At 35.6% G+C, this 22,421-nt stretch overlaps 2 protein-coding genes across 2 annotated transcripts in view; one reads left to right on the top strand and one right to left on the bottom strand.

Annotated features, from left to right (window-relative positions):
- Window positions 1-22,421, bottom strand: part of CDC73 (cell division cycle 73) — a 92,427-nt gene that overhangs the window by 30,225 nt on the left and 39,781 nt on the right. The window lies entirely within an intron of this gene.
- Window positions 16,026-20,160, top strand: B3GALT2 (beta-1,3-galactosyltransferase 2). Its single transcript, XM_027122160.1, has one exon. The coding sequence runs from the start codon at window positions 17,632-17,634 to the stop codon at window positions 18,898-18,900; it is 1,269 nt and encodes a 422-aa protein (XP_026977961.1). The 5' UTR covers window positions 16,026-17,631; the 3' UTR covers window positions 18,901-20,160.

Here is a 22,421-nt window from a genome sequence, read left to right on the forward strand (position 1 = left end):
CTTTACTCTAAAGATGAAGAGACAGAGGTGAAATAGTTTTTCAAAGGCTACATAGTGGTATATCTGGCATATATTAAGAAACAGAAATAATAATTGGCAGTATCATGGAGTAAACCGACAGTTCTATATTTTTAAAGATATCTGGATTGGGGGGAAAATACTACTCAGCTGGGAAAAGAAAAGTAACAGCACAAAAACAACTAAAAGAGCTGACAAGTTGTGCCAACTGGAGAGGAAAACCTGCTTTCTCTTAAAAAGTCAGAATCATTACAATTTCACTAAGACTTGAGGCATTCTGGAAAAGAAGTAACTGATAAAAAGGGATGGGGGAAATAGTGATAGAATCATATTTGCAAAATGTAACAAGACAAAAACAAAGTAAACTGTTTACAGTCCTTCCTTGCCTTCTTTTAGCAAATGAGATAACCTAAAATCTTCTGGTATTGGGAGACAGAACAGTGGTATTTGCTGTTTAAACAAGTAGAAAATAAAACCATAATATAAAATATCATAAGAAAGAATATTTGTTACAAGTATCAGTATGCAAAATATACTATATTTAATTTTGAAAATTGCTATTTATATGAAACTTAATGAAATACTGAAATTGCTTAATGAGGAAAACATACAGAATATATATGCAGATTCTAGGAGTTTATAATCTACCTCTTTGACTACTGTACTTATGAGAGGAAAAGTAATATGTTTTAAAAAGTAAACAAATACTAATTTACAGTTGCATGTTTTTTCTTTTTAAAAAGTAACTCATTCCCATGAAATCTGGATTTGATATTCAGAATTCTCAAGTATCAGGATTTTTTTCTTTCAGCAACTGAATTTTTAAGTTCACTGAGTGAGTCTTCAAGTATTTTGGAAAAACTATGTACAAAAAGGAAACTGCAACTCTGAGCAAATCACAATGAGGCTGAAAAGCACTAAAGGTTTCAGGAACAAAACACTTCAACACAAATTTTAAGTAGACTTGTCATAACCTGGGGGCATATGTATACAATGTTTGCCAATACAGAAAATAGCTGACACATTTCTAAAATATAGTATAGTATATCTATACAGGCATATCTCAGAGATACTGCAGGTTTGGTTCCATACTACTGCAGTAAACTAATATCACAATAAAGTGAGTCACAAAATTTTTTGGTTTCCCAGTGCATATAAAAGTTATGTTGACACTATACTGTAGTCTATTAAGTGTGCAATAGCATTATGACTTTAAAAAATGTACATACCTTAATTAAAAAAAACTTTATTGTTTAAAAATGCTAGCCATCCTCTGACAAGGAGGGTTGCCACACCTTCAATTTATTTAAAAAAAAAAAAAAGCAAAGCACGTAGTATAATAAAACGAGGTATGCCTGTTAAATATATAGATTTGATACCTCTATCAAATTTCTCATTATGCTATATAACTACTTGTCTACTTCTTACAACCAGACCATCAATTACTTGAGGTCAGGGACTGTCCATCACATGTCCAATGCCTGTTATAGAGAGCCTGATGCATGGTATATATGCTTAATAAATATACATTAAGTAATTAATTAAAACAAATCCATACCTTAGCATTACTGATTCACTAGTGTTATACTGGTTAAACTGCTTTTATCTGTTAAATGAAGATGGTAAAAATATCACAGAAGATTACTGAAACAAAATTTATTTATTCATTCCACATACTTTCACCGAGAGCATCAAGTACCAAACAAGAAACTGGGAATGAAGCAGTATAAACAGAAGCCATGTGGTCCCTGCCCTTATGAGATTGGCAATCTAACGGAGGAAGCCAGTGACTGAATAAATGAAGAGAAGTTGAAAAATTAGAAATATAATTACATATGTATTTAATTATTCATAATGTGCATATATGTGTATTTGTCTGTAAGTGTGTATGTGTGTATTTGTCTGTAAGTGTGTATATGTGTCTGTGTGTCCAGCTCACTGCCCAAAATAAAGAGAGACTAATAACTGTTAAACCATCTTCTTTCCATAAAGAGACATTCTCTATACAAAGATAAGAAAAGAACTAGCAAACCAAATTCAGCAGCATACTGAAAAGATTATACGCCATGACCAAATGGGATTTATTCCTGGAATACAAGGATGGCTCAACATATGGAACTTAATCAGTGTAATAAATCACACCAACAGAACGAAGGGAAAATAAGCTCATGATAAAACTTCATGATCATCTCAATTAATGCAGAAAAAGCATTTGACAAAAGTCAACATTCTTCCATGATTTAAAAATTAAAACCCCTCAACAAACCAGGAACAGAAGGAAACTTCCTCAACATCATAAAGGCTATATATATATGTGTGTATATATATGAAAAATCCACGGTTAACACCATACACAATGATGAAAGACTGAAACCTTTTCCCCTAAGATCAGGAACAAGATGTCCACTTTCCCCACTTCTACTCAACATAGTACCTGAAGTTCTAGCCAGAGCCATTAGTCAAAAAAAGAAATAAAAGACATCCAAAATCTGAAAGGAATTGATAAAAGTATCTCTTTGCAGATGACAAGATGTATATGTAGAAACCTAAAGATTCCTGGGGTGGGGAGGTTGTGCAGGGAACAGATGCCCTACCACAATTAATCAACTATTTCAGCAAAACTGCAGGGCGCAAAATCAACACACAAAAACCCACTGCGCTTCTATACGCTACCAACGAGCAATCTAAAAAAGAAACGAAGGAAACAACCCCATTTGTAATGGCTTTTAAAAAATCAAATACTCCAGAATAAATTTAACCAAGAAGCAAAAAACCTTGTACACTGCAAATTACAAAGTGTTGCTGAAAGAAATTAAAGCCATAAATAAATGGAAAGACATCTATGTTCATGGACTGCTAGAATTAACTATATTAAGATTTCAATACTACCCAATGCAATCTACAGATTTAACACAATCCCTGTCAAAATCCCAAAGGTGTTTTTGCAGAAAGAAAAACTCATCCTAGAATTTATACAGAATCTCAAGGAACCCCAAGGAGGCAAACTAATTTTGAAAAAGAAAAAAGTTGGAGGACTAAAACTTCCAGATTTCAAACCTTACTACAGAGGTACAGTAATCAAAACACTGTAGTAGGGCATAAAGACAGACCTATACACCAATGGAATAAGACAGCCCAGAAATAAACTTTCACATACATGAAAAGTGCTAAGTCCATGCAATGGGGAAAGGACAGTCTTTTCAACAAATGATGCTGGGAAAACTGGATATGCACATGCAAAAGAATGAAGTTGGACCATTATCTTACATCATATACAAAAATTAACTCAAAATGGATCAGAAGCCTAAATTTAAGAGCTGAAACTTTAAGACTTATAGAAAAAATCAAAGAGTAAAAGCCTCATGACATTAGATTTGACATCAGTTTCACGGATATGATACCAAAAAGTACAGGAAACAAAAGAAAAAGATAAACTGGACTTCATCAAAATTAAAAGCTTTTATGCATCAAAGGACACTATCAACAGAGTGAGAAGTCAACCCAAAGAATGGGAGGAAATACTTGCAAATCATTTATTTGATAAGGAATTAATATCCCAGACATTTGGTTATAATATTATTCTGGATGTGTCTGTGAAGATGTTTCTAGATAAGATTAACATTTCAGTCAGCAGACTGAGTAAAGGAGATTGCCCTCCCCAAAGGAGATGGGACTCATCCAATCCACTGAAGGGCTGAACAGAACAAAAAGGCAAAATAAAAGAGAATTCACTCTGCCTGGCAGTGGTCAAGCTGGGACATGGGTATTCTCCTGCCTCAGCCTCAGACGGGAGCTTACACCAGCGGCCCTCCTGGCTCTCAGTCCTTCAGGCTCAGACTGAAGCTATACCATCCCATCAGCTTCCCTGGGTCACCAGCCTGATGACTGTAAATTCTGGGACTTTTTAGTCTCCCTAAGCACATGTGCCAATTCCTTATGATCGATCTATCTATCCTATTGATTGTTCCTCTGGAGAACCCAAACTAATACAGCAATAAAAATTTGGATCAAAAGAGAGGAAACGAGAGTGAGACAGAACACAAAATCTTTAAAGAGGTATTCTTTCATACTGGGAAAATGTCAGGTTTTTAAAAATTGTTTATCTGTAGATTAAAAAATTACATCCACATGAATGTAGATGAAATGTTAATCACAGCACTGCAATTAGAAACAAACCAAAGCATGTGTACTGATCTCCTTTAACACCAAAGTCTATAATGATCACATACTTTCTGGTACAAATGAACAATTCTTTCTCACTGAGTTTTAATAAAAGCATTATCATTCTCACTTAAAACTGGCAGAATTGTTTTTATAGTGGCAGAGGGATACGGGTAAGGTAGAAGGTCCACAGGCTCATTTGTGTAGCTTATGGATCCATGGACTAAAAACAAATACACTGATGTTAACTAGAGACAGAATAAATCAGTGCAAAAAAAAAAAAAAAAAAAGCTTGATTTACAAGTCTTGAGCTCTAGGTTCTAGCTTTGGCCCTGTCACATTAAGAGTAGACCTTTGAGAAAAATCACAACCTCTCAGGGTCTTAGTTACCTTGCCTGTAAAATGAGGAAACTAGATTTTTAGATGACCTCAAAGGTCCAATTCTGCTCTGAAATTCCATTATTCTAATGTAAGTAATACCTTTTCAATAGGAACAATGCCATTACAGTACAACCCGAAGGGTCCAATTAACTGATTAAGTTTGAAGACATAATTCAATGTTTCTTCAAACGCATACAGCTCATAATTTTGCTCTATAGCTTATAAATTTGCTCTTCTTTTGTTTCGTGTGAATAAATAATATTCTCCTGACCAGCTCCCTCTATCGAAGGTTACACGTTTGGAATTATATTAATTTCATTGTTTTGGGAACCAAAGATTATAGCTACTGGCAATACAGGTAGAAAGGGAAATAACAATATTGTAAGCTTTAAAAGAAAATATTCAATGTTTTACCATTTAATGATTCAAGAAACTGACTGAGGAAGCTAAAATAAAACAGAGACCTGTACATACTTAACTATCTGAAATCACACATACTGAGACAGGCAACTGAAATGTCGTGAAACATTATAAATTCCAGAGATGTTAATAAATACAAATTCTGTGAAAAGTTACAGAGGAAATACAGATAAAACTCAAAGTCTACTATGAGGATATTTATGAAAAAGAAACATACTCAATATGTTAATTAATAAGTAATCAGGGAGACACTAAAAAAATGGAGGGTACAAACAGAAATATATAAATTTTCATTTTTAAAATTTTAGTTCACTAAAACTCAGGAACTGTATTATCTGTGAGCCCTCTTTTTATTTATTAAAAGGGGATAAAATATTAGAAATACATAAAAATTAAACAGATAAAAATGTAACATAAAACCAACTACAGGGCTTCCCTGGTGGCACAGTGGTTAAGAATCCGCCTGCCAATGCAGGGGGACACAGTTCGTGCCCTGGTCCGGGAAGATCCGACATGCCTCGGAGCAACTAAACCCATGTACCACAACTACTGAGCCTGCGCTCTAGAGCCCCGCGAGCCACAACTACTGAGCCCATATGCCACAACTACTGAAGCCCGCGCGCATAGAGCCTGTGCTCCACAAGAGAAGCCACCGCAATAAGAAGCCCGTGCACCGCAAGGAAGAATAACCTCTGCTCGCCACAACTAGAGGGAGCCCACGCGCAGCAACAAAGACCCCATGCAGCCAAAAATAAATAAAATAAAATAAATTTATTTTTTTTAAAAAAAACAACTCCAAAAAAAAAAAAAACCAACTCCAATTGGGAATATCAAAAGTATCAAAGCAGTGAAACTGAGTGAGACCACAGTGAATTGTACAAGACAAACTCTACCTGAAGGGAAAAACTGTAAATAACTATATAACATTTACTTCTAGTTATCTGTGCCATCTTTATAATGATTTGTGTACCCATCAAGTCTAGAAATCTCTTGAAAAAAAGGAAGCTAATGATGCAGTATCTCATATGCTCCTGTAATTTGTGTATATGCTTAATGTATTTGCTGAAAGTAAGTGAATCCGTTGGGCATCCTCTAAGAAATTAGGGAGGGGAAGAAATCAAACCCTAAAGTCAACCCTTACCCCTTCCTAATCCTATAACCTTTGCCTGTCTCTTTTGCAAAGTTTTGAAAACTTTGCAAAGTTTCTTTATACTAAAGTCCCTATTGCCAACCAGACCATAAACAATCATTCTGAAGACAGCTACGTTACGTACATGAATTTAGAATCAAGTATACTCAATGTTCCCAGGTCATCTCAAAGAGGCCCTTTGGGGAAAACATTCTATTTAGTTACTTCTGTCTTTTGCATTCGTTCCTTATCTACTAAAACTATTAAATAAGAAGCATTTTTCAATATTAATAATTTATATTTGAGTAACTATGCTTCTTTGTGAAGTTTTAGTGCACTTGTAAGTTCTAACATATTATATCTACCTGAATTTACAAACGGTCACACTTTGTAATGAATTAATAGTGTTAATATTTTTAAATACTCATGTGCTGGGGAGCAGGGAGTCAGGAGTAAGACGCCTGAAACAATTTAAAGGTGCAGACCTAGTAGGCTTCACAACTCTATGTAAGAAATATTTTACACTGACCCCTCTAACAATTTAAAATTAAATGCACAGGTAACATTAACCTATGTATGTAAAATTTTTAATGGAAACCAATATCCTAGCAATATACTCTGTATTACAATTATGCTTTAGATTCATTTAAAGAACACACACACACACACACACACACACACACACACACACACACACACACACTCTCTCTCTCTCTCTCTCTCTCTCTCTCTCTCTCTCTCTCTCTGAGACACTCAGAAGGCCTTGCTGTTTTCAAAGATTGTCTCCCACACTATAGACTACCTTCCCTGGCCACACTCACTAAATGCCCTTCAATTATTTTGTCAGCCAAACACACCTTCCCTCGTAAACTTCTAGAACACCTCCTAGAAAAGTAGTATCAAGCCCAGTACTGCCTTCATTGATAACCCCAGCTCTAACCTCTAAGACTATTCCATGTGTGTCAAACAACAACTGAAAGATTCTAGTTGATTCGTGCTAAAAAGAAACAGCTATGCTACTGAGAAACCAAAGAACAGGGGCTTCCCTGGTGGCAAAGTGGTTGAGAGTCTGCCTGCTGATGCAGGGGACACGGGTTCGTGCCCCGGTCTGGGAGGATCCCACATGCCGCAGAGCGGCTGGGCCCGTGGGCCATGGCCCCTGGGCCTCCGCGTCCAGAGCCTGTGCTCCGCAGCGGAAGGGGCCTGCGTACCGTAAAAAAACAAAAAAAACCCAAAGAATATACAAGCAAAAAGGCATACCTCGTTTTATTGCACTTTGCAGATACATTTTTTTACAAATTGAAGGTTTATGGCAACCCCATGTTGTCAGATCATGGTTTTAGCATTTTTAAATTAAGATATGTACATTATTTTTTTTAGACATAATGCTATTATTGCACAAAGTATACTGTAAACATAACTTTTCTATGCACTGGGAAACAAAATGCATGTGACTCACTTTATTGCGATTTCACTTATTACAGTGGTCTGGAATTGAACCCCAATTATCTCTGAAGTGTGCCTTTACTATTTTTTTTAAATTAATTTATTGGCTGCGTTGGGTCTTCATTGCTGCACGCAGGCTTCCTCTAGTTGCGGCGAGCAAGGGCTGCTCTTCGTTGCAGTGCACGGGCTTCTCATCACCGTGGCTTCTCTTGTTGCGGAGCACGGGCCCTAGGCGCACGGGCTTCAGTAGTTGTGGCACGTGGGCTCAGTAGTTGTGGCTCGCGGGCTCTAGAGCGCAGGCTCAGTAGCTGTGGCGCACGGGCTTAGTTGCTCCACAGCATGTGGGATCTTCCCAGACCAGGGCTTGAACCCAAGTCCCCTGCATTGGCAGGCGGATTCTTAACCACTGAACCACAGCGAAGTCCCTGCCTTTACTATTAAAGTACTTGCCAAATTACTGGTGATTTTAGATGCTTACATTTTCCCTTAGGATCATTAACAGTTTGTATGAATTAAACCAGATAAAGGTGTCTACAGTTAGTTTTGAAAGAGACTTTAAATTTAGCTCTGCTTTCAAGTCTAAAGGAATTCTTAAACAATATGAGAAACTGCAGCACAAGCTTGTGAAAACTGAAGGAAAGAGTAAGGCAGGCAAACACTGACACTTGTGGTCATTCTGAGATTGCTAATTTGCAATCAGCTAATTCCTGCTTTGAGTTCAAAGAAAAGCAAAACTGGTTCATAAATCTTATATTAACTTCAAAGGAAAATGCCACATTCTTAATAAACACAATAATTTTTTTTCAAAAATGGAAAATTACTAATATTAAATAGCCAAAAATATGCTATTTGTCCAAATCCTTTATGCAATGAAAAAGATGTCATCTGATTTTGAGTCAAAACAGTCAAGAGATATAAACTCCAAGCAAACACTGCTACGCAAAATTGCTGATTGATCTCAATAAAATTAAAATTGGTATCTAAATAACTGTGTCAAATGGAATTTTTCAGAGTAGTACGTTGGAAATTACACCTAATCCAAAACATTAAGATTTTTCTCCAGCACTGGAAAAAGATAGCTAGTTCTTCAGGTGAAATAAATGGCTTGCATTTAGGGGCTAAAGAGTCAGACTAAAGCACAAACAGGAATGGAGACTAATGTAGGGAAAACCAGATTCATGTTCCCCTCCTCACATTACTCAAGGCTATTAGCTCATTCTCAGTGAACAGAAATCACCCACCATGGTTGAAGTGTTCTCCCCACAACCCTTTCTCCCTTGTTCTTTTTACCAAGGACATTTAGTTGAATTTATATAGATACATGAATAGTATAATACTTGTCTTTCCTATTACATATTGAACAAATCTGTACCTGATTGATCATGTAATAATCACTCAGATACTATTAACAACATGAATAAAAAAGTAATAATTATTTCTGTACCCAGTAGAAACTAAGAGTTAGGAGGCATAGCAAATCCTGCCTTTAAATTCTGGCTCCTTAGGGGATATTCTAGACATGCCCAGGAAAATCCTAAAATGAGCCTGGACAATGCTGGCCATAATGCATATATAATAGTAATATCCATCTATTTTCCCACCAGGGATGTGTTCTAAAATTAAAAAACAGACCTATGCAAGTAAAAATTACAAGACATCTATAACTATAAAACTTAACAAAATAGCTGCCAGTTTGCTGAGTCTGACAAAGAAATCTGTCACATTTACTGAGAAAGTTTAACCATAGAAATCAGATGTTAAAAGAAATCAGACTAAAGGAAGAACTTCTACAAGCTTGCCTGTCATACGATTTTTACCATTTCTCTTGGCTGGAAACATGCAGGTTGCTAGAAAAAGTCACTAAAGGAACTTTTATCTCACGTCTGCTGTTTTTCTGTAAAGTTCCTAACCAGCTTAACTTAAACATAAGAAACAGGATGCAGTTGTACCTAGAAGTTTAAAGTAAATTCTGATTCAGTACACAGGTACCCTTTCATTAGCTTTCAGGAGTCTCCTTTGCTGTGTAAACACTTTCCCATCACAAGCACAGTTGAGACAATAGTCCACTGGGAATTCAGGGGCCTAATACTGCACCTAATACTGCAGGGAACCACTAACCAGCAGGTTACCTATGGAGTTCTCTTAATAATCAAGATCCATAAGAAATCCAGTGGGCATCAAAAAAGAGTCCAATCAAAAGAACAGCCACAAATAATTGCTTTATCCTTCCTGGAGAAAGGGCAGGGAATGTAACTAAAACATCTTTGTATCTCTAACAATTAATAAGCTGTGCCTAATTGCAAATGTTGGCACACAGCAGTTAATCAGATATGTATTTGCTGATCAAGTGATTAAAAAACATCCATTTATACTGCTATGAATGATCTCTGGGTATGCTGTGCTAGTAACAGGAAAGAAGTCCCACAATTTCTCCAGCAGTGCCATGCAGCATAATAGTTAAGAAGAGAGGATAAGGACTTATTAATCTTGCTTTAATTCCCAGCTGGACTCTTTCTCATCACTAATCATCTGATATTTGGGCTTATTAGTTTACAACTCTAAACACTGGTTCCTCATCTTTAAAATGGGTATTACAATAATAAACAATTATGAGAAAAAAAGTCATTTATATAACAGCTCAAGTAGGCTTAGCACACAACATGAATTTAGTCACTGCTGCTAGTTGCATAGTCAAATCCTACGTCAGGAATTATTGATAAATAATGATCTACTACAAGCCACTTATACTTTTATAAAATAAGTTATTTTAAGTAGGCACTTAAGCATTACTCTGCCACCTAAGTCTAATTTTTTTTAAAAAAAAAAAAGAGTAGTTTTTTTTTTTTTTTAAAGAGTAGTGTGGGCTTCCCCGGTGGCGTAGCAGTTAAGGATCTGCCTGCCAGTGCAGGGGACAAGGGTTCGAACCCTGGTCCAGGAAAATCCCACATTCTGTGGAGCAACTAAGCCCGTGCGCCACAACTACTGAGCCTGTGCTCTAGAGTCCGTGAGCCACAACTACTGAGTCCGTGCACCACAACTACTGAGCCCGCACACCACAACTACTGAGCCCGCGCACCACAACTACTGAAGTCCACCTGCTTAGAGACCGTGCTCCACAACAAGAGAAGCCACCACAATGAGAAGCCTGCGCACCGCAACGAAGAGTAGCCCCCGCTCACCACAACTAGAGAAAGCCTGTGCGCAGCAACGAAGGCCCAATGCAGCCAAAAAACAATAAATTAATTTTTTTAAAAAGAGAGTAGTGAGCATGTAATATGGGTGGACTTAGGGACTAAATGCCAAGAAACCTGGGTTTTAGTTCTCTCCTTCACACTTAACCAGAAAGAGTCAAAGCTCTAGGCCTTACATTTCCCATTTATAAAACTCTTACTGTTCCTTCTAACATTTCTAGGAAAATCACATATACTCCTTTAAAAAAGTCTTAGGATTCCTAAAACTACAAAACACATTTCATCAGCTATACTAAAAAACATAATGAGGACAAAAAAATTTTTAATATTAGAGAAAATGTAAATCTATATTTGAAATAACACACATTACTGGGGAAGATAGGTGGGATGAAAAACATACGACTACAAATATACAGTGTAAGTTTCAAAATGGTAAATTTCTATGAGTTAAGGTCCCTAAAGTCTCAGAGGAAAAACTGATAATTCAGGTTATTTAAAAAAAAAAAAAAAGGACAGCCACATAGCACAGGGAGATCAGCTCGGTGCTTTGTGACCGCCTGGAGGGGGGGGATAGGGGGGGGGGGGGGGAGGGAGACGCAAGCGGGAAGAGATATGGGAATATATGTATATATATAACTGATTCATTTTGTTGTGAAGCTGAAACTAACATACCATTGTAAAGCAATTATACTCCAATAAAGATGTTAAAAAAAAATAAAATAAAATATAAAAAAAAAAAAAAAAAAAAAAAAGGACAATGCCCCAGTACTTGCAGGAAAAAAAGCAGCAAGGTGCCCAACAGACTAATCATACAAAATATTTAAGAGTGAATATCTAGTGTTTACTGAAAAATTTGCTTGATGGCAAGTTACTAAACCATCCTGAAATATTAGGACAAATAAACATGATTAGTAAAACCTCATTACCCACCAAGAAGATCCTGTACAAGTGTGCTTTATCCATTACATCATTTTGAATTCCGCCATACATGTAATTTTAAAGAAAAAGAAAAAGAAAAAATAAATGCTGACATTAAAAAGTGATTAAAAATAAAGTTTTGCTGCCTTCAAGAACACTAGAAACTGCACAAGAGTGAAAAAGAAGTGGGCTATCACAACACGTGTCAGTAAAGCAATCCACAGCAGCTGATTTACATAAATCCTAGAAAATGGTGGGGGGAGGGAGGGGGGAAGATGTCTACTTTACTGATTAAAAATGGTCTACGAGCCGCAACTAGATATTAGGAAAACGAAAATCAGAACTATTTGAGAAAAAGAACTTCAAGGGAAGGAGTGCACTGAAGGGGTTAAATTACACTAAGTTACATATCAAAGCTTATATTGCTTATGCCCTATAAAATCACGTAACATGAAAACCAACATCTAACACTGAAAACATTTAGAAAGCCCGTGCTTGAGCATAAATTAAAAAAAAAAAAAAGGAAATAAGCTGGAAAAATATAAAATTATAACCATTTCATAATCATCCCATTTTTGTATTATTCACTCATCACTACACTTACACTGAATATATATAATTTAGCACATGGAAGCAAATCTCTAAGCTTCTCCCTACCTTAGGTTTTTAGTAAAAATGAATGCAAACAATCACGTGGGATTCAGCCAAGCAGTGACGTTAAATTCTGCTCTGTCAGAGAGAGCATCTGTCAAGCCCACATTTAAACTGCTGCCTGCCTGTGCAGCAGCTGAGGAACCCTGGATTTCATATTACAGACTAAAACCCTGGTAAAACTGCTCAAAATCCTTCCTGCAGCTGCCAGGCAACAACGAAAGAGAGTTAAATCCTGTTCTTTTCCAATACAATCGAAGCACTCCATTCTAGCTCTGGCTGCTTTTGATTGCAGCTCAGTGTTCTTACTAGAAATATGGATACTGAAAAGAGAATACAGCACTGCATTGTCCGGCCAGGAAAACAGCAGATGTAAAAAGCTTCAATGCATCAACTGTCAGCAAGAGTCGACAGTGCTCCAAACAGAACGAACAACCACAGCTCTTTTGTTTAAAGAAAGAGAAAGAAAATGAAAGAAAGGAAAAACCGCAGAAGACTAGGACCCATATGAACAAGAAGGGGAACTCGAAGACAAGCAGACAGATGGACACTCTGGACACTGTGAAAAGCAATCGCAGGAGGCAGACTGCTGGGGGAGGTGCGCATGTTCGATAGCATCTTGGCTGAAGTGATGGCGTGCCAAAAGTATCTTCAGTGGGCATAATCCTCGCCTCATAAATGCCTGACCAAGGAAGGTATGTTGATATCTTGTTTGTGATACTCATTTAAATGTCTGTTACTTTTTTATAGCCCTGGAGGCACTAATATCTAATAAACAAGTTCATACAGTTCACTGTCCTTGAAACTATGAAAGGGTTTCTAAATATGATTTTAAAATCTGTCATTGCTTTATTCAAGTAAATATGTAGCTTGCAGTAATTATGTATTACCGAAAAGGCAAACAGTAACAAGATGTGCTTAAAGGCTTCTCTGAGAAATTAAAAATCTGAAGCCCTCTAAAGAAAACATAGCAATCCTCTATCAAATTAAGTCAAGTTGAATCCTTATCCAATAAATTAAAGTGCTCTCTTAAAAATGGCCATCGAAGAGGTCAATGCAGTGAAATTCATTAAATAGTATCAAAGATGATCTTAATATTAAGAGCTTTTTCAGTCCTTTTAAAACAAAATCTTAATATAGAACAGTTTTTAATAACAAAATGTTGCCTCCCATACCCATCTCCCTAAATAAAGATAACTTACCAACTCTGAAACTATCAACAAATTTTAAGTACCACCGAGCTGTAAGATACTATAAGGAAAGCATTTGCACAGGATCACAGAAGGCAGTGTGCATTTATGCACAGCACACCACCTCAGGAGATTTGCATGCTCACGAATACAACTTTAAACAAAGAAATATCAATACTTGCTAAAATTACCCCCTTTTAAAATAGTGAGCTTTTATTTTAAGCAACAGACTGATTCTAAATGATCAAAATATAAGACTGGTTTTGGTGATCATTTTTAAAGTGAAACTCAAAAACATAATATGAAAATACTCTGTCATAAAAATATCCATGTAACAGCAATACAAGGTCAAAAAATTAAATTTAAATGTAGCCACTGTGCTTCCAGGTTATATAAATATGTAATGATGAACTAACTGGCATAGTATGTGTGTGCAGGGCAGAAATAAATCTAATAAACTATTTTAGTAACAATCATAGAATAGCAACTCATGGCTCAGGAACTCGGGTATTTCTAAAATTTTTTACAGATCGTCAAAGATCCTGATTTTTGCTCAATTTTACAGCACAACTCAACCTATTATTTAATAATCACAAAAGGCAAACATTTTTAAGACATATGTAGGGATTCCATTCTAAAGTTAAGATTAAACAAGTCTATCAGGCCCTATTATTATTAGAGCTCAACATCAACTCTCACTCACAGTATGAATTTTTATTCCATTAAGGAATGAAACCAGATGGTATTAAACAAACAAAAAAAATATGGTTGTAAAAAACCTCAAGTCTCTCTTAGTACCTTTATCTCTCAATGTTAAAGTCACCAATTAAACATTTTTATAAGCTAGCTATCTCAAAACAAGAGTGTAGAGTTTTTTATTCAAGCACCCCTTAAATCTAGAACTGTTCCCACAGACTAAGATATTATCACTTTTAGAAGCCAAATAATAAAAACAGCATGTGTGTGTGTGTGTGAGTGTGTGTGTGTGTGAGTGTGTGTGTGTGTGAGTGTGTGTGTGTGTGTGTGACAGAGAGAGGGAAAGAGAGAGGGAGAAGTAACGGAACATTTTATAGTAACATCCTCTCCGTGAGCGTCAATCCATAAGATGTAAATACATATTAATCACTTGATAATATTACCATAAAAACCCATAAAAGACAAATCAAAGCTATTTCTACGCTGAAAATGTAAAAGTGCAAAACTATTTAGAATGTCAAAATATTTTAACTTTCTGGTCTTGTTCCCACTTCTTAAGAATTAATGTACAACAGGCAGTAACTGGAGAATAATTTTATCTTTTAATAAAAGGAGGAATAGTTACTTTAATTGTACTTTCTTTTTAACAGTAAAATTATGGTAAATATCTGAAAAATGTTTAATAAAGAATTTTTTTTAAGGCTAGACACATGCACTACATTTACCAACGGGAGATTAAGAAATGAGTATATATGGATTTCAAGCCTGAGCAGCTGGATATTTACAAACATACAAATATCATGAATTTACATTAAGATGCATCTCTATCAACTATCGCTACAAAATCACATAGGACCATAAACTACATGTATGCCAGGTTACAATATATAATAATTTGCTGTTTTCTGTAACATTGAAATACTTTAGAAACATCACTTCAGGTATAATGTTTTCATAAAAATACAATTTACTAATATATTTACCTTCATTCATTTTTTCAGTCCTTTATTCAAACATGCATTCAAACATCTGACCTTCTATTTATTGCTTCTTAAACCATCAAGTTTACACTTTTAAAGGATCTAAATGATTAGACTTCAACCAGTTTCCAAGCATTCTATATCAAGAGAAAGCTGACACATTTAATTTAGCTTTGGAATGTTTAAAATAGATTATCAAATAAATTTTAAAAGCAACTTTTGTTTCTTTTAAATTTACACACATAACCCTTATATCTACTGGCTTCTTTACGGGGTGGAGGGAAATTATTACTATTTATCTAATATTTCATTTGAAAATAAAAGCTTAGAAAGAGTCTCCTCATCTAAACAGAATGGCCAACTATTTACAAGTGTAAGGAGGAGAAAAGTGAGTTTCTAAACCAGAACACTCAGCTCTGTTATTTTCAACTGAGCTCACCACAGAACTATGTTTTACTGGTATGGTGAAGTGTCTTAGTCTTCATCAGAGCAATGTGAAATTAAAATCCAGGTAAATAAATTCTAATAAATAAGTAGATTCTATTTTTTTTAAATCTGAAAACTTAAGGAAGAAAAACACTGCTCCTATCTCACAAAATGATTAATGTAATTTCTTACATTTGAGAAACACCATAACTTCTAAAAGCACTACATAATCTCAGATACTAGAAATCATCAAAAGCTAGCGCCTGTATTGTTACGCTTCAGAGATGCTCGAATCCCCACCTGCTTGCTCCTCCTAGTGGCTTCTGCTAGAACAGGAGTCTAACACTTCCCATCAATATTTTCAAAATACTTTACATTATATGAGTGCTATTCTAGTTATTCAATTATATGAGGACTTCCATGTAAATGCCATTATTTTCCCCAAATAATTGAATTTTTTACCGAGGTTAAGCAAATTTGGTATTAACCATAAACCTTTCAATATCACAGGCTACAAAAACACATTCATATGTGTATATATAATTTCAAATAAACAAACGCTCCTACAATAAATGTTTTTAATTGACCAGTTTTCTTTTACATAAAGAAACAATTTTCACAATAAAAAATTGATAAAATTACACAAAAAGGTTTGTTTTCTCTTTTAACAGAATTCAAGCTACAGCTCCTTACCCATCCTTTACCCCCACGCCTTGATCCAGAAAAATAACAAACTGAATAAACATGAACCAATTTGTGCTATGCACTAAAAAAACTTGTTCAAAGACCAGTTCTTAATATGTGGCATCGTGAACTTCCCATATTGATATCTCATAATTTTTTTTTTCTAAATGTAGGGCTCTAAGTGTCATGCTAGCAGAAGTCCTAAAAATGTAAAAAATTCTCTACATGCAAATTTAGAACACAGCATAACTCAAAAATCTTTTAAGATGCATTTTGTGAAATTTAAAATTTTGAATAGTTGGGGATACAATAATACCTAGTGTCTGTATTTTGTAAGAAATCTGAAAAGACTGTTCAAAGCAGTTCTTTGTTTTATTCTAACATGGAGATTCAACTGAGATACGTGATAGTACTCTGTGAAGTCCACAGATAATTAAAGATAATTAGTTGCTATATTATAAAAATCAATCATAAGTCTAAGTAAGGACAATGATCTCCTGAATACCTCATGTCTGAAGTGGAAGGTTAACATGAGAAAAGAGTACTTGCAAATATCCATCATTTATTACTGTCTTAAAATCCTGCACTGAAGTTACTGAACCCTGAACATTAATTCTGACAGGTGCGTCTTCTCACTGACTTTCTCGACACAGTAGGGGCCAACGGAAACATGCCAAGCAGTGTACTGTGACTAACAAAACTCTGCCATAATCAACCTTGCACCGTCTGTCCCACAACTGATACATGACCATTTTACAAAAAAGGCCGCTGACTGTGCACCATACCACCAACGGTATGTCAAATCAATTTTAATTAATGCCAATAAATTTTCCATCTGCTCTCAGGCCTCCTTACATGGCCTCTCTCAGGGATCTAGCAGCATTTTCCTCTTCTCCATGCATACAACTTTTAATCTTTAACTTAAGTCAACAATTCCAAGTGACCAGAGCTACTGAGATAGATGATGAAATAAGTGGAAGAAAATCAATCCATTCACCTCTCTTTAAAGTGGTCACTGTGCTCCAAAGGTGTATTTTTAAAGAAATTAATCCTGTTCTCACGATGTTACGTTGCCAAGGGAAGACAAATCATAAACGTTGTTCCTGGGTTATCCTATTTTCACAGCTTAAAAATTTCCATGTGCCCTAATTTTATTAGTCTCTTTCAAGCAGTTCTGTGATATTTCCATTCTGTAAACGTTTATGCTTCATCTTTATAGAATGACTGCGAGGGAGACGACGTGACAGCATTAGAAAATGATTACCAAAGAACAGTACTGATTCAGGAGAAGAACACAATCTCAGCCACCGATCTCTCATCCACTACTGGATATTAACAACATGCTTCAGTGGAGAAGAAGACACTGCTGCTTTGCAAAGATGAGCTGGAATGCCAAGAGGTCTCTGTTCCGTACCCATCTTATTGGTGTACTTTCTCTCGTGTTTCTTTTTGCTATGTTTTTGTTTTTCAATCATCATGACTGGCTGCCAGGCAGAACTGGATTCAAAGAAAACCCTGTGACATACACTTTCCGTGGATTTCGTTCTACAAAAAGTGAGACAAACCACAGCTCTCTTCGGAACATTTGGAAAGAAACAGTCCCGCAGACTCTGAGGCCTCAAACAGCAACTAACTCCAATAACACAGATCTATCACCACAAGGAGTTACAGGGCTGGAGAATACACTCAGTGCCAACGGAAGTATTTACAATGAAAAAGGCACTGGACATCCAAATTCTTACCATTTCAAATACCTTATCAATGAACCTGCAAAATGCCAGGAGAAAAGCCCTTTTTTAATACTACTAATAGCTGCAGAACCTGGACAGATAGAAGCTAGAAGAGCTATTCGGCAAACTTGGGGCAATGAAAGTCTAGCACCTGGTATCCAAATCACACGAATTTTTTTGTTGGGTGTAAGTATTAAGTTAAATGGCTACCTTCAACGTGCAATCCTGGAAGAAAGCAGACAATACCATGACATAATTCAACAGGAATATTTAGATACATACTATAATCTGACCATTAAAACACTAATGGGCATGAACTGGGTTGCCACATACTGTCCACATATTCCATATGTTATGAAAACTGACAGTGACATGTTTGTCAACACCGAATATTTAATACTTAAGTTACTCAAGCCAGACCTGCCTCCTAGACATAACTATTTTACTGGTTACCTAATGAGGGGATACGCACCCAACAGAAACAAAGACAGCAAGTGGTACATGCCACCAGACCTCTACCCAAGTGAGCGCTATCCTGTCTTCTGTTCTGGGACTGGTTATGTTTTTTCTGGAGATCTGGCAGAGAAGATATTTAAAGTTTCTTTAAGCATCCGTCGTTTGCACTTGGAAGATGTATATGTAGGGATCTGTCTTGCCAAGTTGAGAATTGATCCTGTCCCCCCTCCCAATGAGTTTGTGTTCAATCACTGGCGAGTTTCTTATTCAAGCTGTAAATACAGCCACCTAATTACCTCTCATCAGTTCCAGCCTAGTGAACTGATAAAATACTGGAACCATTTACAACAAAATAAGCACAACGCTTGTGCCAACGCAGCAAAAGAAAAGGCAGGCAGGTATCGCCACCGCAAACTCCACTAGAAAAGACAACTTTTTTTTTTTCCCAAACGTGCGATCTGTAAAATATTGCTAAAAGCATGTATAGTTAAAACTGATTACATCCATAGGACAAGTTTTAGTTAAAACTCATCGCATAAAGGAATCCAAAAATATTTTTTTAATTTCTGAAGAAAGTAATTCTTAAAAATACAACACGATATAACAAAAAGGTATCCCAAACAATCTACTAAAAAATCCACATAAGGGGATTCTGTGTATTAACATGCAATAACAGGCGTGCATACATCAATGGTTCAACTCTTACGTTAGGGGCCAAGAAGGTGTATTTGCATATGTTTTCCACATAAATTTTAATTTAAGAAATGGATACAGTCAAAAGACTTTGGATTCAGTTTTTCATTTCAATATAATTAAATGTAAATAAAACATTATTGTCAATTTTAAGGAAACTTTATAATTGTGCAAAGGACAAATTTTGACCTATTCTAGGGTTCTAAAAACCATATTCCATGCAATAAGATTTAGTTGAATTATTCCATAAACATATTTATAAAGTTCAGATGTTTCATCAGTGCAGTTCTCATCTAAGTATTTACTTTTTAAAAACAACTGAGATATTCATTTTCTTTTATCAATACGCACATATACTGGGGGAATTTATTTTGACATGACGTGATAAAATGTGAAAAAAAAATCAATGTGTCTCAGGCTCACATTTTTATAAAAAAAAAAATTAAATGTTTCAAAATAGAACATCTGTTCCCTCGTTGGTGTTCAGGGCCAAGCTAGAACTTCAATGATTTACTCAATCAACCAGTTACTGCACTCTCAAGGAGCATCACCAGTTAACTTCAAGCATATCTGAAAAAATCTATCATTTTCCTCTAACTGAAGCAAAAGTGATTACTTACAGGCACAAAGAGGATGCACTGTTGAAAAAAGATAAAGGATAAAGAGTGCAGCGGCAGTTTCATTCAATACATTTTAAGATGCATGTCTGCTAAACTGCAACATATGGGAAGTTTATTTCCTGACAGCAGGTGTACACATGCCAGTACTTAATCATTTTACGGCACCTACTTCTTTCTCTGAGTGCCAAGTTTACAAACCTGCAGTTTTTAATTTGGTGGATGACAAATATTCTGCACCACTGATTAAAAACTTTCTTGGGAGGGATGGGGGAAAACTACAAATGTTTGATGAACACTTGATTCTAGGATGAACAATGTATACAATGCACTTTTATCAAGTTTTTAATAAAAAAGGTAAACAAAAAACCTTTACTGAGTGTTATGGTCCAAATGCTTCACAATTTGTATGGCTCCATTATAAATTTTAAAATCAGGAAATACTAACCCATTAATTTTAAAAAGGTGTTTTTACTTTAAACAAGTGTATAAATTTATCAATCTTGCTCAGTGAGGATGTCACTTATCCTAATTCTAATAACAATCATTTTCATCCTTGATTCTATTCTGAAGAGTTATCCACCAAAACAGAATTCTAACATGTTACAGTTCAGAACCACAGAGACTGCTTCAGTACTTATCATTTAATGCGTTGAATTCTATTTATACTCAACTTATCTCCCACTTTCAGTTCAGTTGTCTAAGTGTTCTATTCTACATAGAATAATTCTGAATGTTGAGCTAAATAACCCCCCAGCTCTTGGTAAGGTCTGTTTTTCACTTAATTTATTCTGTATGGTTATAAAAAGACTAAAATTACTAAATACCAAAATTACTAAAGAAAGGTCACACATAAAAGGATAATACCAAATTACGTAAGTGTGATGAAAGACAAAAGGAATCCTTCCCTCAGTATAATCCTCTCCTTAATACTTCAGAAGTTTTATTTCTTAAAAGTATATGTATATGCATGTATGCATCCACAGGTATGTACTCAGATACAATCCAAACACTATGTGTACAAATTATTATTACAGTGCAGTATCTTTAAGAGATAGTATTTTCCTTCCAGAAAAATTCAAGTCTAAAAAAGATGACTTGGAATCTCATGACACTCCAAGTTCTCAAAGAGCACTGAATCAAATAACAAGTGTTTTAGTACTGCTGAAAATCTTTATTTTAAAATAAGTATTCTGCTATTAATTTATTTTTGACCTTCCATTCTGAATATGCAAGCTGACTTCAGCAAAATATGATTTTCAAATTCATATTATATTTAAAAATACAGTATTTAAACATCTCACCAAATATTAATTGTGCCTTATTCATGCCCAGTACTATGTAATTTTTACTATGCATGAAAATATAATTTTAAATGACAGCACTTGCATTTGGTCAAAGAAAAAAATTACAGGAAGGAACAACCATGTAATCTTTATGCTCGAAGTGTTACGAGATATTGTGGAAGATAAAAATACCAAAACTTTCAATACTTACTAGTTTATTTTGATCAAGATTATATAGGTGATGAAATTCTAATTCAAGCAAAAAAATTTTCTTTCTCCTCTGATTATACAGTATAATCACAAAAAATCAACTGGAGTCTTATTAATATCTATTACCAAAACCCCTATAAAAATAATACCAACACAGCAGCAGGAACTATTTACTGACTGAGAGTACGCTGTGTGCCTGGTACCGTGTTAAAGCACTTTACACACATATCTCGTATAATCCTTATAAGTAACACTAAGAGATAAGAAAGACTGGTACAAGAGGTTAAATACCTAAGATCACACAGCTAGTAAAACAGCAGGGTTCCACTGCAAAGACTCTTAACCATTATGCTATTCTGCTACATACTTCACATATGACTCCTGCTAGTGGGTCTAAAAAGCTAAGCAAAAACGGCCTGTCCTCTCTTCTATTCCATGCTTATTCTTCACCTTTTGCTAGGATCTCCAGGCATCACAACTGTTTTCTCACACTGGAGGGACGCCTGATGTCAGGTGCAAATAAAGAGAAGCAGAAGGAGAGGAAATCTGATCCCTCAGTTATTTTTTCTTCTCCTTTTCAGTTGCTGATGTCTGGGGGCCAGAAACTCAGAAAAGCTAAGAATTACTGCTTATCTCTTGCTCCTTTGGGCACTGAGACACATCTGTAAACAACAGGCAGGTGGCACTTAGAAATTATGTAAAAGGTGCTTCTTTTGAAGTACAATTTGATCATTGTTAGTAGTCAAAAGTAGCACCGCATTTACTCACTCTACTGGTTAGTCGCCTACTGTTTGGTGATGAGGTGGTAAAACTGATTTATCCAACTGGTTCAGGTTTGTTTTCAGTTTTTACTGCTTAACTACAAAATTTGACTATTAAATTAACACAGATTTAAGAAGCCAAAAAAAAAAATCTCTACCATACCTATATTCTAACACACCTCACAGAGTATCAGTGTATCGCTTAACATGACTCTCGGAAGACGGGTAATGTGCATCAAATACTAACGGGGGCCATTCTAAGTTTCGGCCAGGAACCTGTTGCTGCGCACTCCATCAGCACACACACACACGCCCTCCCCCAAGCACGATATAACTCTACACCTTACTACTTTCAAGATCCGATTTGCCAGAGAAGG

This window comes from Aethalodelphis obliquidens, unplaced genomic scaffold, assembly GCF_003676395.1.
Source record: "Aethalodelphis obliquidens isolate GAN/ISIS:26980383/991018 unplaced genomic scaffold, ASM367639v1 scaffold24, whole genome shotgun sequence".
In the NCBI taxonomy this organism is placed as follows: Eukaryota; Metazoa; Chordata; class Mammalia; order Artiodactyla; family Delphinidae; genus Aethalodelphis; species Aethalodelphis obliquidens.